General features: G+C 38.9%; 3 protein-coding genes across 3 annotated transcripts in view; 1 reads left to right on the top strand and 2 right to left on the bottom strand.

The window, feature by feature from the left end:
* Positions 1-2,974, top strand: part of LOC119838942 (zinc finger protein 54-like) — a 3,310-nt gene extending 336 nt beyond the window's left edge. Inside the window, exons 2-3 of the mRNA XM_038365093.1 lie at positions 399-524; positions 1,449-2,974. Coding sequence (XP_038221021.1) covers positions 399-524; positions 1,449-2,626 — 1,304 coding nt within the window. The 3' untranslated portion in view covers positions 2,627-2,974. The remainder of the gene's footprint in view (positions 1-398; positions 525-1,448) is intronic.
* Positions 2,975-6,642: 3,668 nt separating this feature from the next.
* On the bottom strand, positions 6,643-9,797 carry LOC119838900 (uncharacterized protein K02A2.6-like). Its single transcript, XM_038365044.1, has 4 exons — positions 8,559-9,797; positions 8,193-8,378; positions 7,015-7,070; positions 6,643-6,840 (listed from the first exon to the last, which is right to left on the bottom strand). Exons 1-4 carry the CDS (start codon positions 9,451-9,453, stop codon positions 6,643-6,645), a joined length of 1,335 nt encoding a protein of 444 aa, XP_038220972.1. The 5' UTR covers positions 9,454-9,797.
* A 911-nt stretch (positions 9,798-10,708) lies between these two features.
* Positions 10,709-17,903, bottom strand: part of LOC119838899 (probable ATP-citrate synthase subunit 1) — a 45,036-nt gene continuing 37,841 nt past the window's right edge. The window contains exons 17-23 of the mRNA XM_038365043.1: positions 17,079-17,227; positions 16,456-16,545; positions 15,635-15,777; positions 14,678-14,840; positions 13,798-13,931; positions 12,916-13,122; positions 10,709-12,243 (exon numbers count right to left, since the gene is read on the bottom strand). Coding sequence (XP_038220971.1) covers positions 12,081-12,243; positions 12,916-13,122; positions 13,798-13,931; positions 14,678-14,840; positions 15,635-15,777; positions 16,456-16,545; positions 17,079-17,227 — 1,049 coding nt within the window. The 3' untranslated portion in view covers positions 10,709-12,080. The remainder of the gene's footprint in view (positions 12,244-12,915; positions 13,123-13,797; positions 13,932-14,677; positions 14,841-15,634; positions 15,778-16,455; positions 16,546-17,078; positions 17,228-17,903) is intronic.

Below are 17,903 nucleotides of genomic sequence, written 5' to 3'. Positions count from 1 at the left end.
CCCCCCCCCCCCGCAGTCCTTCCCTTTATGTCGTCATTCTCTCCTTTTCTCTTCCATTTTCTCTTAAAGATGATAAGCCTTTTGCAGTGGCAAAAGGCATCTGCAAGTCTTCATTGCAGGCGACCCTCCAGCTGCACCTTGCACCAGCACCTTTATCGACTCTCACATAAAAAGAGAAAAGTCCGTAATACAAAGATTCATTGAAACGTAATTGATATTTAATTTTCTAAGTTGCCCCAATAGTTCCAGAGTTTTTTGGTTCAGACAAACAGAAATATATTTCCACAATAATCCCTGTCGTCTGATCTGTATCAGACGTAAATATCAATTCAATTTTATAGGTCTTTAATCGATTTAAAATTAGAATGTTCCACACTTGGCTCTTTCTTTTATTACAGATATAAGCAATGACGATATAACAGCAATAGATTCGACCGCTAGCGGCAAATTAGCGGAGATGCTTGGTCTTGACGATGTTAACATAAAACGTAAGAAGAAACGCAAGAAATCTGAAAAGTACGATGGTGAGTTTCGGTTTCGTAATGAATGAATGAATTAATTAATGAATATTGTCTATTGCGTTACAAAAATTAAAAATACATAATATAAAAGCGAACAAAACACCCAAAACAGCCTTATCGCTAGGTAGCGATCTCTACCAGGCAACTCTTAAAATAAATAAAATAAACGTCTGTCCGGTGTAATAAAAAATTTGGTACGCTGGACAACTAGAATAACAAAGCAACTTTTTATCCCGATATTCCTACGGGATACGGACTTACGCGGGTGAAACCGCGGGGCGCAGCTAGTAGGATTATAACATTCAAATGTATCCTCAAAGAAACCTTGCTCGCTAAACACCAGCTCCTTTGCCAACAATCATAAAGAATCCTCTTTTTACACGCTTTTTATTAGCTTCACCTGTATGTTTGTTTGTAACCGACTTCTTTGGGCGCGATTTCGACCCACTTTAAACGGCCAGATTTCGTTCAAACTTTGTAGATTTATTGAGGACCGATGACAATACACTAATTTGATAAAATTATTCCAGTTTTCAATTTGCAAAATATGATTTTTGTTAAAGCGTGTTTTTTAGTTTTTTTTTAACTATTATATTTTATTTATGTCATAGCGGGCAACTGAGCTGGTGGTTCGCCTGATTGTAAGCGATGACCAGCGCCCATGAACCTCTGCAAATACGCTGCCCGCTTTATATGGGGTAAGGGATAAGAAAAGGATTGACGACGGGAAAGAAGGAATGGTCTGGGAAGGGGAAAAGGAATGACCACCGTCTCCCCCACTCAAACACAGTAGCATGCTACTGCGTTTCGTACAGTTTTGATACTTCCCCGGTGCAAGCTTACCCAATTCGGGACGAAGCGTGATTCGACTTCCACATTTGTCCCTCTTTTTGACTAAAATGTCCGATTTTGCTTGCAAATTTTCAGATTGCGACGATTTACCGCTAAAGTTGCCATCCGACGTTCGAATCAAGAAGGACAAGGAACAAAACGGCTCACTAAGCGTCAGCGACAACTCCAAGCACATTTACAACGTGAAAAAGATCCTGAAATACTCCAATTGCACGCCATTCTTCAATAAAACCCTCAGTGGGATAGTATGCGCCTATTGCAAGCTCACGTGCGCCAATATAAAGGAGCTGCGAGCCCACAACGAAGAAAATCACAAGAAGATATACTTGGACCACAAAAGACTCGATAAGAGCAACCTGGCCGTCAAAATGGACATCGCAGACCTGCAGTGCTCGCTGTGCAAGAAGACCATGGAAAATATATCGAATCTCAAGAAACATCTAATGAGCGAGCACAGCCAGAAATTCTATCCGGACCTCTACGATTACATATTCGAGTTCAAACTGACGGACGACGAGATACTGAACTGCGCGCTCTGCCACTCTACGTTCGAGACCTTCAAGATGCTCCTGCAGCACATGAACGGACACTACCGGAACTACATATGCGAAGTTTGCGATATGGGCTTCATCAACCAGCACAGGCTGAAGAATCACAAACGGACCCACGAGATCGGCACGTTCAAATGCTCGTACTGCGACAAGGTCTTCAGCACGAGGGTGCGGAAGAAGTGTCACGAGAAATACACCCACAATTCGAGCGCCAGATACACCACGATGTGCCCACACTGCGACAAGTCGTTCAACAGCTACTACCAACGCAACCGGCACATGTTCGACGAGCACAACATAGCGGCGGCGACCTACAAATGCAACGTGTGCGACAAGTCCTTCATTCTGAAGTCGAAACTGACCTCCCACATTAAGAAAGTGCACCTCATGGAGCGAAATCACATATGCCCGGATTGCGGGCAGGGTTTCTTCATAAAGCAATCGCTAGATGAGCACATGGTCAAGCATAATGGCGAAAGGGTGTTTAATTGTACGGTGTGCCACAAGTCGTACGCGAGGAAAAAGACCCTACGGGAACATATGAGGATACACAATAACGACAGGCGGTTCAAGTGTGGTGTGTGCGGGTACGCGTTCGTGCAGAAGTGCAGTATGAAGAGCCACATGCTCTCGAACCACGGGATGTCGTTGACGGAGTTCGAGAACGTGGCCAAGGACGTGATTGGTGCGGGCGTGCAGTGATTTGCGTTCGCGCGGTTCTGCATCGCGCTGGTGAAGATTTTTTTACGCGCGATTAATAGCTTCACTTGTACTTTGAATTTTGGTCACTAACGATCAAGGTTTGTACAATTATCAATGGTGCGGTGATAATGCAATAATTTCATGAGTTTAGTTTATTATCTTGAATTGGATTTGTAGGTGGGATCGCCAGGATATAATAATTTTCTTATGTATAGCAAGTGATAAGATTTAGTTGATTGTATTAAAATCTATTTATTTACTTTTTACTCACTGACACTCAGTCAGTGGCGTAGCTATCATAGGGCCAGGTGGTGCAGTGCACCAGGGCCTCGGAGCTCAGGGAGCCCTCTAACCTCAGCTTTGAAAGAGGGGAGGAAGGCGGAAAGAGGGGAGAAGGGTCCGATTCTTTCCCTATGCACCAGGGCCCTTGTCCCCCTAGCTACGCCACTGCACTCAGTACACTCACACTATACAGGGTGGAGTTTTGACGCCTTCTGAAAAAAGAAGGCTTTATACTGAAGATAGAAAATTTTAATATTAAAACGTAATTAGAAAAATTTGTTATCTTTGAAAATAGCGAAAATTGCAATAAATTCTTTCCAAAATTTCGCTTTCAAATAATTCGCTTACCACAACCGAAAAATCGAACCGACTGTGTCTACGTCTGTATGTGTATTAGAAAATTCCATCGTATATGTTCCCGTAACTTATGTGATTCAGAATATACAGGCAAAACATTATTGTGCAATATTATTTTCAAATCAAGTTTAAATTTATTAAGATTGTTATGTGTAAAATCTCAAATTAAGCCTCGTTTTTTCGGTAAATATTTGTTACGAAACAGCTTAGCAACAATGTTGCTAGAAAAATTTGAACGTAATACACGTTGTTATTGTGTGTCTGTGATATCGCTTTTTGAGCGAGAACATTTCAACACGCGTTATCTACTCGTGCAACACGCTGTGAGTCTGTGTTGCGAGCAACTCCGCAACATGTTGCTAAAGAAATGTTTACAGTGCGTACGGGGTTAAATACATTTTATTTAATGTTTATGTCAATGATCATAATCTGTCGACAAATTGTGTTCCGTAACATTTTCTTCCAATTTTACGCATTATCTTTCGTTAGACTATGATGCGAATACATTGCAGTTACATATTATGCCCAGCGCAGCCGGCGCAGTTTGCTAGTGCACGGAGCTGGGATCCTATTTCTGTTTTTAAATAAACCCAACCTTAACCATAATGAACGCCCATTTCAATAATTAACGGTATCGGAAAGGAAAAGAAAGAAAACACGTCTATTATGACATATACACAAAAAGAAAGAAAACACGTCTATTATGACATATACACAAAAAGAAAGAAAACACGTCTATTATGACATATACACAAAAAGAAAGAAAACACGTCTATTATGACTTATACACAAAAAGAAAGAAAACACGTCTATTATGACATATACACAAAAAGAAAGAAAACACGTCTATTATGACATATACACAAAAAAAAAACAATAGAGCTCACTTATGTATGAACGAATGAATGAATGAATGAAAATTCTTTATAGGGTACAAACACATATAAACTGCGTAGTACTTATGCAGATACTAAAATATATTATGTGCCATATTATAATGATTAGATTATAATTTACCAAAAAATGCATTAAATTGTTTGAAGTATGTGACAGATCACATTTCGTCGACAGATCACCAACTCCTGCCCGCTCTAATGGTGTTTATAATCTTACTTAACATCACACTTCACACTAATATTATAAATGTGAAAGTTTGTTTGTTTGGATGTTTGTACGTCAATCACGCTGAAATAATGAACGGATTTTGATGAAATTTGATATACAGAGTATGAGCTGACTTGGGTGATAGGATACTTTTTATCCCGATTAAAACATGAAGCTTGATATCCGGGCGGAGCTGGGAAAAGCGTCTAGTGTTGATTATATTTTAAAAGTTTACATTATGATATCATGTAAATTCGCAAACATAAAAAATATGTGACTAAATACGCACATACTTTAAAATAAAGAACAGGTTGTTCATTTATTATCTGTAATATAATTCGAATCAATATATGAAAAATAAGAATTATGTTTTTTTTTCGTTTTTTTTTTAACTCACTGTTATTTGTTCTATTGTTTTTTGGGTCGCAGGCATTTAGTAAAGTCGGTTGTTGAATGAATTATATCATTCAGGTAATTAATTAAACGCCGTCGTTACAAAATGAGGCAAAGTTTTTAATGGAATTTTAAAGAATGGCTGATTTAACCAATTGGTTGCGACACAATATGTTTAAAATTCTAATTTTAACAAGTAAAATATGTTATTTTCCTTAATGTATAAATAAATACTATGTACATTGTACACGCTTATAGAAACTATAGCAATAATATGAAACGATTTTATTCACAAAAGCAATTTTATCTTTTATTAATTTATTTAAGAGCAAAATGTATATACTTGTATATATAAAAATATGTGATTACTATCGAGTTGAGTTAATATTTCAATTCGCCACAGAGTAGAGTTCTCTTACCGATGGTAAATAGTCAAGCTTTTATAAAAATATTCTATATAATCACGAAATAATTATCTTTAACAAAAAACTAAGACGCTTTCCAATTGTCAGAACTAGACTACATTGTAACGTTTGCACACTTTTCAAATAAAAAAGAATCATCCAAATCGATTCAGCCAGTCGAAAGTTCGGAGGTGGTGAACCTAAAAGAGTCGCATTGAGAACCTTCTTTTTTGAAGTTGGTTGAAAATTCAAAATTTTAATAGACAATCGGTAATGATATATTTTAAAAGGAATTATTAAACGTTGCTAATCGTTTATGTGGCCAATTAAAATGTTAATTCGATTTAAGAGAAATAAGGAGTTGATTTTTGTTTTATTTGTAAATTGATAATAAAACATTTTACATTTTATTATATTTCATTTAGTCTTTTGGCTGCTACTGAGTTGTCGTTTGTGTGTTTGGTATTGGACATGATTTTCTACGACGCCGTGAAAATAAATGCATTTATGGTTAAAGTTCCAGCGAAAATCACATGATAATAGTTTTTTCGTTCGTCATTGATATGGAAATATAGAAAACGGTAGGTCTTTATAGTAGCAGTTTGTACTGTTAACTCAAACTGAAACATTTATTTATTCAGTCAGGCTTCTTATAAAAGCACACTTGAATCGTCTTGATACAGCTTTAACCACCTGTTCGGAAGGCAGTTTCTACAGAGAAGAGCCGGTCTCTAACAAATTAGACAGTAACTCTGTAGTTGCTCTTTTAAAATAATATAAATTTTTCATTTTAATTCTCTTTGTAAATAACTATAAGTACCCAAACTTATATATCTTTGTCCGGATGACAATTTTCTTTATTTTCTTCATATCAGTATTCTCATGTACATAATGAACTCTTCTATTCTCTAAATACTATGATTCTGAAATTCATTATATTAAAACGTTCATGTGAATGTAAAATCATTTAAAATATGTTTGTTACTCTTTCGTTCGAAAATCAATTAACGGATTTTACTAACGCAGTTATTAGCTTATGTACCAGGATAACATATCCAATATAGAAATGCCTTCTTTTACCCGCAGAAGAAAACGACTGTTAAAATATAAAATGTTACATATATTACTTATTCGTTCATTCTTTGAATGTATTAGTACATCCAACAATTTCTCGGGTCTAAACAATACAAGAATCTAATTGCAAATGATCACTGTAAACAGAAGTTTTCAAGATAAGTATTTATTTTTGTGATATTTCGGGAGTTGTAGTAAAACGAACTGTTCGGTGCCACGTTTTATTTCCAAGAGAGAGAGGCACAAAAGCGCGCGTACAGATTACAAAATATTTCGATGTACCCTCTATGCAAAGTTAACAAATACAGATTATACATACGTCACACCTCCACCACTATTAACGCTGCTAATAGTAAGACATTACACGGAAATAAATAGAATAAGAACAATAAAACTAAATTTTTAACTATCCAACATAAATCTCTTAACTGGTTTACGAATTCGCTTTGGGCTGGGAGCTTTTGGCGGAGTTGATGCTAAAGGTTCACTTGAACCTTCGCCCGGCTCAATTATCTGTTTATCTTTTTCTGACATTTGAGATTCGTTCCCTTTTTCGATATCGCTTTTCGTATCCTCTTCCCCGGCCGATTTCTTCTTCGCCTGGACCGATAATATTAGAAGTGCGCGCCAGACGACGCATCTGATCTACATGCCTGACTAAGGACTGACCGTTATCCTTTAACAACGATAAACCACGCGACCCATTCGAATTAACTACGGAACATTTGACCCATTTGTCATGTTTACCATAATCCCTAGCCCATACTTGCTCACCTTCAGCGAAACAACGTTGAACACCCCCCGCGTGCCCAACCTGGCGCTGTTGAACGCTGTTAACACGATTAGTAACCGCATTTTGTGTGCGTAACAAATCTAACCGAGATCGCAGTGGCCTCTTTTGCAATAACATAGCCGGTGTTTCTCCTGTAGTACTATGCACTGAGTTACGATAATAAAAGAGAAAAGTTTGCAACGCCGCATCTACGTCTAAGCTATCTTTATACGCTTTTTTAATAGCCCGCTTACAAATTCTTACCGCAATTTCAGCCGCACCGTTAGATGCCGGGTGATATGCCGGGGAAAAGGTTTGCCGAATACCATTCATCAATAAAAAATTTTTGAATTCACTGCTAGTGAATGGTGGCCTCTGATCCGATACTAGCTCCTTCGGTAGACCGAATCGAGCAAAAGTTTCCCTCAAAACCTTTATCACTCGTGAAGCAGTAGTTTTTTGCATTTCAAAAATTTCAAGCCATTTAGAACTTGAATTCACCAAAACCAGAAACATATCTATTTATCGGCCCTAGAAAGTCAACATGAATCCTAGACCAGGGAGTGGAATGATAAGGCCATGGCTGGATAGCGACCCGGGGCGGCGCATCCGCCACCACTGCGCACGTTTCGCAGCGCCGGCAAGTCGCCTCCACATCACTGTCTATGCCCGGCCACCACACATAACTACGCGCTAATGACTTCATCTTAACTATACCCATATGGCTGGTATGCAATTGTTGCAAAATCGTTGATTGTAATTCCCGACTCAACATATAACTCTATACGTCTTTGAAAATAAGGCTTAAATTCGTCCGATGGGCTTACTGCGGGTCAACCAGATTTAATATAAAATAAAACTCTGGTAAGAATATTATCTTTATTTGTAAAATATTTTATATCTTCACTAGTAACCGGTAAAAACGATTCTACGAAATTCAAATACGTAACGCATTCATATCTATGGGTACCCGAACTTACTTTACCCTTATCGGGACTTAAACGCGAAAGAGCATCTGCGCTATTTTTGTTTGATGCCACATACTCGATATCATAAGTGTAACCTGCAAGTAACACAGCCCAACGTCGAAGTCTAGACGCTGCCATAACTGGAATACCCACTTTGTTGCCAAAAATATACGTTAAAGGCTTATGATCGGTTTTCAAGGTAAATTTCCTACCATACAAGTACTGATGAAACTTCCTAATCCTAAAAACAATAGCGAGTGCTTCCCTGTCAATTTGCGAGTAGTCTCGCTCAGCGGCGGTCAGCGCGCGCGACGCGTAAGCGATCGGCCGCTCGCCGCCCTCCGTGACATGCGAAATTACTGCTCCGATGCCTACACTGCTCGCGTCCGTTGTCAGAACTAAAGGTAATTCGGGACTATAATGCATTAATACTTCACTACTAGATAACAACCTTTTAACTAATTTAAATGCATTTTCACAGTCTTCTGACCACTCATATTTAACTCCTTCTCTTAATAAATAATACAGACGCGCTAACACGGTATTAATATTTTTTACAAATTTACCATAATACATACTCATACCAATAAACGAGCGTAGTTCCGTCGTGTTAGTTGGCGGTACAATATTAATAATTATTAATAAAATAATTATAATTGCCTGCACTTTATCCGGACAAGTGTGAACGCCGTTTTTACTAATAATGTAACCTAAATATTTAACAGTATCAGAGAAGAAAACGCATTTGTCCTTCCTAACCTTAAGCCCATATTTTTGTAAACGACCGAATACTTTATGCAAATTGTTTATGTGTTCTTCATCACAGGGACCGGTTATAATAATATCATCTAAAAATACTCCTACGCTAGGAATATCAACGAATAACTGCTCTAAATGCCTCTGAAAAATTCCAGGTCTCGAGGAGAGGCCATAAACTAACCGATTATACATGAACAACCCCTTATGAGTATTTATAACGGTATATTTACGTGAATCGTCTAACTCAAATTGTGCATAGGCCTGCGACAAATCAATTTTACTAAATCTCTCACCCCCTTTTAATTTAATTAATAAATCTTTGACCCTCGGTAAAGGATAACGGTCAACCTCGATCACTTTATTCAATGTTAATTTATAATTAGCGCAAATTCTAATGTTACCGTCCTTCTTGACGATGGGCACTATAGGGGTCGCCCAGTCTGAGCGCTCGACCGGGGACAGGACGCCGTCAGCCACCAGCTGGTCGAGCGCGCGCTCCACCCTCTCGCGCAGCGCGAAGGCGAGCGGCCGCACGCGCAGGAACACGGGCCGGGCGCCTTCCCGCACATGAATGCTCACTTTGCCGCCAGTAAAGCGGCCCAAACCCTCCGCGAAAACGTTACCATAAGTGGCGCTGAAATCAGTTAAATTAAACTCGTTAAAATTAATTGCAACATCGTAATTTACAAACGGTTGTATTTTTAATTCGGCCATCTATTGACGTCCCAATAACATTGTTTTTCCATTATCGATTACATACAAATCTAAGACTTTACACATGTTTCTATATTTAACTGTAGGTCTTATGACCCCTAGTGGACATACAACTTCACCAGTATAGTATTTCAATCTTATATTACACGGCTCCAACAATAAACTTTGAAAATAAAGCTCATAACAATCCTTACTTATGCACGATACCGCACTGCCGGTATCACATATCATATTTAAATTAACACCATTTAAATTTAACTCTATTAATATGGGTTTACATTGCGTCAAGGATACATTATATATGTTTGTTACAATTACCTCTTCACTGTCCTCGCTGTTACCTTCCACTGTTTCATGCACTGCACGTACACAATATTGCCCCGTAATATTCGGGCAAACACGCTGCAAGTGACCTTGTTTGTTGCAAATGCGGCAAACGTACTGCTTAAATTTACACTCATCCCCTGTATGCGTCCCGCCACACGACCGACAGAGAAGCGACGCGGACGACTGGCCAGGCGTCGCCTTTTCAATCCTCGTCGCCAATGTGATATTTCGGGAGTTATAGTAAAACGAACTGTTGGGTGCCACGTTTTATTTCCAAGAGAGAGAGGCACAAAAGCGCGCGTACAGATTACAAAATATTTCAATGTACCCTCTATGCAAAGTTAACAAATACAGATTATACATACGTCATAATTTTGATGAACTTATGTATCCAAACTAATCCTTTGAAAATGCTAACAATCTAATCTAATGTAAGAAAACTACGAACATTCCAAAGGCAAATAAATATGACTAATAATAAGCGCAAATAATTTTAAATAAAATCAAAATTTTCTCACTAGATGTTGTTATCGCTACTGTATTTATAGGTAGAAAATATGTAGCCACACTCAATTAAAAATACTAGGTACTAGAGACTTTAGACTATGTGTCCAGGTAATGTCTGAAGAGGTTGGATCATATCATGATCAATTATTTGTTAAATGATTTCAGGATATCTTGCCGAAGGCTAGGTGTGATTGTGTTTATTGTTGTTAATTTAGAAATGGTGCTGTCTCGTTTTTTGTGAAAAATAGTAAAAATTTTAATAAATATGTATTCAGTTATTGATTACTAGCTGCTCAAAATCGGTTCAGATGCTCGAGTTTATCCATTACAATCAAACGAACTAACAAAAATATAAATTCCTCCGCTTTATAATATTAGTGATAATTAGTTCAAAAGGTAAATTGATAAATGAAAAACAAAATACAGCAAATAAAAATATATTCAAATAAAATTGACAAATCCAATATTTACACATATACCTACCAACCATTTTCACAAATATACCAATAAATTAAAGATTAAACAAGGTACGACTTACAACTACGTCGACGCCATATGCATTCTACATAAAATTAACTATTATGCAATGACGGCCATTACTGAGATTATTTGAAATACGAATCGAAGTATGTATCTGAAAGCGTTATAACTTTTTTTTTCTTACATTTGGCGGCAAAATGTCAAAGTCATAATTTTATGTTGTTTTTTTTTCTTCCATAATGGCAATAAGTTTCAACTATTTGCCAGTGTCAAGTACATAAAAGTAGGGAAAATTCTTATCTTGTTATACAAGATTTATTTCGGACAAACTACTTGAATCAATTTTAGCGGGAAATAAAATGTCACTGTTATTATTATTTTTTAAACATAGAAGTTACATTTCGAAAAAATAATAAAAAAAGCTTCGATGTACTTTGTTTATATGAATCATAATATTTTAAGCATATATATGTACTTATATCATTAAGCCTACATCAGAACGCCAAGTGCGATTTCTAAACATATTTGTGCATGTATTTTTTGTTATTTTAAAATTTATATAAAAAACTAAGTTTCGTATGCACTATATCCGATAAATTTTTCATTTCAATAAATAAGTGAACGTTCTATAATTTGAGGTACACAAAACCCGCCATCCCATACATAGCTTAAATTTAACTACTTCGTTATTATATTTTTTATCTATGTATAACTAAAATGTCAAGTGTATTAACTTAACCACAATATTATCTATATAAAAAAATAATAATCGAGACGTCAACTATAAAAAAATATTTTTTTTTTATCTGTCAGTAAATTCTTAATTATCTGTACTCGCTACAATTCAAAGAGGAATGTTCGAGGCCAAGATGAGAGGGCAAGGAATGTTAGAAAATGCAATATTTTCATATTAATTTTACATAGAAATGTTACAGTTATATAGATCAGAATTGAATTGTAGCGAATTAAGTATATTTTATAATAATAAAAATTCCCCAAAATATTTAACTCTTTTACTAGTATGTGTTGTTCTAACTTTTCCGCTAACAGATGGCGCTGTTCAAAAAAAATGGATTATTTTTAAAGTCAATTATTATTAATTAGGTCACTGAAATAGCGGTTGTTCTCACCAACGCGTGTCATTTCGCCTTCAATTGAAATGAAAGCATTTAATATGATTCATACCGAAAAAACAAATTACCACAAAGAACAAAGTTATTTTTACATATAATTTTGATTACAGCGCCATCTACCGGCGAACGTCACAACTACGGCGTATTTATATTATTATGTTGTGAGCGCCATCTAGCGGCCTAGTTCAGGGGCGACATGTAGGTGATGTCGTCCCACGGGTGTCGGTACAGCGGCTGCTTCATCCTCTTCTGGTCCAGATAGTGGCCGATGAGACCAATGGTTCTGCCGAGCACGAAAAGCGCGTTGATCGAACCCATTTGTATGTAGTTGTTGCCTTCCTCCCTGAAATTGCGAGGGGAAATCTTGAATTCAAATTCTTGTATTGCTATGATTATGATTACGTCTTTAGAACGAGATGTATGAACGTACGATAATAAAACTAAATATAAAATATATATAAGAAACACTCTAAAAATAATACACCACAAGACCCTGACATGACCGCGGCACCCATATATATGATAGACCGATGCAGGTCGATTGTGTAATATAAAACATTTATAGAAGAATGAAATCGAGTAAATTTATTACATGAGAAGTAAAATTTCTCAGAAAATGTAGCTTTTGCGATTGAATATTCGGGCACTTTGTCAATAATGACTCAAAATATGTGCAGTAGCGGAACAGATGGATTCGGTCAGTGTACAGTACGGTGTGCAGTGCGCAGTGCACAATGTAAATGTACTTTACTGTGTGCAGTGTGCAGTGCGCAGTGTGCAGTATACAGTACAGTGTGCAGTGTACAGTACAGTGTGCAGTGTACAGTACAGTGTGCAGTGTACAGTACAGTGTGCAGTGCGCAGTGTGCAGTGCGCAGTGTGCAGTACAGTGTGCAGTGTGCAGTACAGTGTGCAGTGCGCAGTGCGCAGTGTGCAGTGTACAGTACAGTGTGCAGTGTGCAGTACAGTGTGCAATGTGCAGTGCACTGTGCGCGTGCCGGCGGGCGGTACTCACTGCGCGAACAGCTGGCAGTGGCGGAACAGGTCGACCATGGCGGCGGCGACGATGCCGTCCACGTTGAGGATCAGGTTGGGCTTCTTGCGCGTGGTGATGGCCTCCACGTCGAGCGCGTACCGCGTGACCGGCCACGCGGGCCAGCGCGCCGTCACGTACGCCTTCAGCTCGCGCACGCGCGAGTCCGGGTTGTTGATCGACTTCACCCTGCGCCGCGGATTTGCTTATCAACTTTATAATCATGTTTAACTAATAAAAAATTTCGAGTTTAACAGAGGTGCTTCATGATTGTACATAACTTGGTCTCAAATTTTCTCCTTTTATGTAGATAAAATCGTATTTTCAATCGACTTTAAGAAAAGGAGGAAGTTCTGAATGCAACTGCATTATTTTTTTATGTTGGTAACTTGATAACCAGTACAACTGAGTGAACCGATTTTGATTATTCTTTTCTCGATGTAATTCATCGGTTACTGTTCACACTAAATTCTACTATATGCCAAAAACACACATTTCAAGATTAAAACCTGACATCTGTGCCGATTACCATCGGTTTATAGTTTAGAATTGAACACACTTATAATATTCCGGGAACGGCTTTGGATTGGAGACCACAAAATAGCCACAGAAAGAAAGGCCGTCCACCTGTCTCCTGGAAAAGATCTATTATCGCTAAGTAAAACCGGCCTGTCACGGCACGAAGCTAAAATAAAAGTCCAAGATCACCGTCACTGGAAAAAAATTACGGAGGCCTCGGGGAGTTAAAGGAACAATCATTATTAATGAACACGTGCACGCACGCACGCATGCACGCACGCACACGCGCACGCACACGCACGCACGCACGCACACGCGCACGCACGCACACACGCGCACACCCACCTGTGGCCGATGCCCATGATGAGCTCGCCCTTGGCCCGCTTCTCGTTGACGAACTCCTGCGGGTGCTGGCCCTTGTCGTACGCGGCGCAGAAGTCCAGCGCCGCGCGGTCCAGCGCGCCGCCGAAACGGTCGCCCTGGATACATTGGATAAAATCACGTTAGAAGTGGCAAGACAATAGGAAACGTTTGTTAAATAAAATCTCTCCTCACTAATGTTGCAAATGCGAAAACAAGTCACCGTCGGTAATGGAGCTGGTGGGTCGCCTGATGGTAAGCGCTACCACCGCCCATGGGCGATTGGAGAGGCGTAAGGTCCATTGCAGACCTTACGCCTCTACAATTAGATTGCCGACTTTAAATTGGGAAGGGATTAAGAAAGGATTGACGAGAGGAATCAAGGAAAAGACTGGGAATGGTAAGGAAAAGGATATAGGCCTCCGGCTTTTCTATTTGAGATGTCTCATCTCTTGTCTTTTGTATGCTGGAGTTAAGCACGCTCGGGCACGAATTGGGCCAGCTCGCATCGGGGAAGTACCACACCGCCACAGACACCGGCGTGAATTAGTATATTGCTGTGATTTCTTCGTTGCGTGAGAGAGCCGGAAGCCCATATCCTTTTCCTTCCCCTTTCCAGTGCTATCCTTTACTCATCTCATCAATCCTTTCTTAATGCCTTTCCAATTTAAACTAAGCAATCTATTTCTAGAGGCGTAAGGTCTGCAATAGACATTAGGCTTCTCCAAATGTTCATGCGCGGTGGGCTGAGAGATTTTTGTTTTTCATGACACAGTCGGCAATGGAGCTGGTGGGTCGCCTGATGGTAAGCGCTACCACCGCCCATGAACATTTGGCGTATGTGGAAGATTCAAAAGTGACTCACGATGGTCAGCAGGCCGGAGACCACGGACGAGATGAGGTCCTTGCCGGCGCGCGCGGTGACCATGGTGTTGTGCGCGCCCGACACCGCCGGCCCGTGGTCCGCCGTCACTATCAGTACCAGCTCGAAGAACTTGCACGCCCACTCGGGCAGCTCGCGTTGGAACCTGCCGAGGGGGGAGGGTAGACGAGGGAAATTAAACGCTATTCCCACGGTGTGGAGTTGAAAATTGCAAAGAATATTTTCGAAAATCATAACAAGTTGTATTTTCGAATCGAAAATTACTATTTACAAATACAGTAATATTTAGCGAATATTTTATATTATTCTCACGTAGTAAGATTGAAACATAATCAAATAATATAGTAAAAACATTCATAGAAAATTTGAGTTTATACCAGTCACATAAGCTTGCAAATCCCGAAAACGTTTTCAAACATAAATTTTATATTTATCGAAAAGTAAACGTTATTCCAACGATGTAAGAATCATTCTCCGTTGAATTAATATTGCGCAAGGTGAATCATTCAAAATTAAAGCCTATTTCCATAACCACAAGACCCACTAAGACAAATTGCCACTCGAGCACCCGGAGTGGCTCACATCCTGGCTCCTTTTATTAAGAGTTTGTTTGTTTGAACGCACTAATCTCAAGAACTACTTGTCCGATTTGAAAAATTTCAGTGTCAGATAGCCCATTTATTGAGGAAGGCTACCGGCTATATATGTACCATGAGCGAACCCGGGGCGGAACGCTAGTACAACATAAGAGACTAACTTTCACATATCACTACACTATCACGTCTCAACGACACCCTATCTGAATCATAGAAAAATGAACCTTACCGCTATACGTACAAGATCCATTATCGCTCGTCCCCAACAAACTGACACTACCGCTCTCCCAAGTCCTACACACAAAAATGAACTCTATCTCCAAGGCATTAGGGTCAAACTCACCACAGCAAGCTGATAGTGCCGCCGACGCCCAGCTGCCGCTCGAGCACCTGGCTGATGGGCACGCCGCAGTAGCTCAGCTCCTGGCCGCGCTCGTCGCATATAGTGCTTATGAACGCCGCCGGTTTGCGGATAAGGCCGAGTTTCTGAAAAAAAAAAAGAAAAAAAAATTTTTTTTTGCCTATTAATTAATCACTACATAGTACAAAGCGAAGTAGCTTCCCGAATGTATGTATGTATGCTTAGATGTTTAAATCTACGTGTCTACGTCTAACGGATTTATTTATTTATTTAGATTCATCAGCTGTTGTTGCATAAACATTTTCTCTCAATACAAAAAAAAAAAACAGTTTAGTATTTATACATTATACGCACAACAAATAAAGATAAACACAACATTCAGAATAAAAAAAAACTATAACTGAGATTTTTATGGCATTTTTTTTTATAGATAGAGTGATTTAAGAGGGAGGGTTAGTATGTACGCGCGTGCGAACCCGCGGGCAAAAGCTAGTTTTATTACTAGAACATATTTGTCGAGTTTCAATATGTTTCATCCATTTGTATTTACATAAACAATTATTAATAACATAAATAATTGATACCATAAAATATCATCTCATCGAAAGAAAATCTTTAAAAGCTTGCAATATATTTAAGTACATGTATTTGAAAAAAAAAACATTATATCATTGAGGTGTATTACATATCAACGCAATACATTATTTTCGTAAACATACATGTCCGCAAAACAATCGACCAGTTAAATCCGCCCCGTACCCCACACTGGAGCGTGGGGAAAATTTCTAGACTAGTGCACTCACCCGGGCCCAGTCGTAGTCCATCGGCACTTTGGGAGGCTCGACCTCCTCTTTGACTATAATCTTCCCTTCCTTCACCAGTTTCTCGTACACCTGGAAATGTAAAATGACTTTATTTATTGAAATAAAAAAATACATACGTATTTAATTTGATATTTGTATCTTACAAGATGTCTAATGGAAGTAACATATCCTCCTAATGTTATAAATGCGAAAGTATGTAAAGATGTGTGTGTGTGTGTTTGTTGCTCTTTCACGCAAAAACTACTGAACCGATTGCTATGGAATTTGGTACGTAGACAGCTGGACAACTGGAATAACATATAGGCTTTTTATCCCGATATTCCTTCGGGATATAGACGTACGCGGGTGGAACCGCGGGGCGCAGCTAGTTTTTAATCATATCAACATTTTCGATTCAGAAAAGCGGTAAAAAAAATATATATACTGTTGATGATACTTTTCGCGGCATCACTTAACGCGAATCACACGACGCCCACCATTCATGTATATAATGCGACACCAAACGTCACCAAAATGGCCGACAGCGTCAACTAAGTGTCTCACCAAGCGTCATAGACTGAGGTTTCACATAGTCAGACATCACGTCACCGAGCGTCACCCACCTGCCTGACAGCGTCGCCCAGCGTGTCGAACGACGCCGGCACGGTGACGCCGTACTGTTTGAGCGACGCGTTCTTAGCGGCCGCCTTCTCTAGCGCGGAGCCGGCGAGCGAACCCGCGTGGCCGAACTGTACTTCCGACGTGAACATATCTGTGATAGATATATATATATATGTATATTGAATGTTATATGCTGGGGCGTGTGTTAACGTAATGTTTTAAGAATGATGAAAGCAGTAACATCAATAAATAATAAAACAAATAAATTAAAATAAAAAAATGGTTGCCTGTAAAGTCGGTTTTACGGGCGAAGATTTTACGTGACAACATCTTTTTCTCGGTAGAATATTTATTGATATGAATATTATTAAATTGCACAATAGGAACAAGGAATTGAATGAAAATAAGAATTGCACAAATTTTAACTATAGAAAATATATTTTGTTTACTAAAAAGACAGAGACAGAGACACAAGCTCGCGCCGATTCAATGCGCCTAATTCTCAGTGATGCGCGCGCGGCGGACCGATCATAGTTCGGTGACTCATCGTAACGTTACCGGGCGTTACACTTTTTCATGAGTGACTCCGAGCCGCAACCTAATTTAAGACGTTGTCACGTCAAAAAACAAAAGTTAGAATGTAGAATATAATATATCGAAAAGAGTGAAACTTTTGGAAACAAACTCGATACACGTTTATAAATCCTAATAGTGTATTATAATTACGTAAAACACAAAAAATAGCTATACACACTTACCCACATTCACACACAACACACACACACTTTTTCACCCCCACTTACCTGTCACAACATTCACCCCACACA

This window comes from Zerene cesonia, unplaced genomic scaffold (assembly GCF_012273895.1).
Source record: "Zerene cesonia ecotype Mississippi unplaced genomic scaffold, Zerene_cesonia_1.1 Zces_u006, whole genome shotgun sequence".
Lineage (NCBI taxonomy): Eukaryota > Metazoa > Arthropoda > Insecta > Lepidoptera > Pieridae > Zerene > Zerene cesonia.
This window is presented reverse-complemented; position numbering and strand designations above follow the sequence as displayed.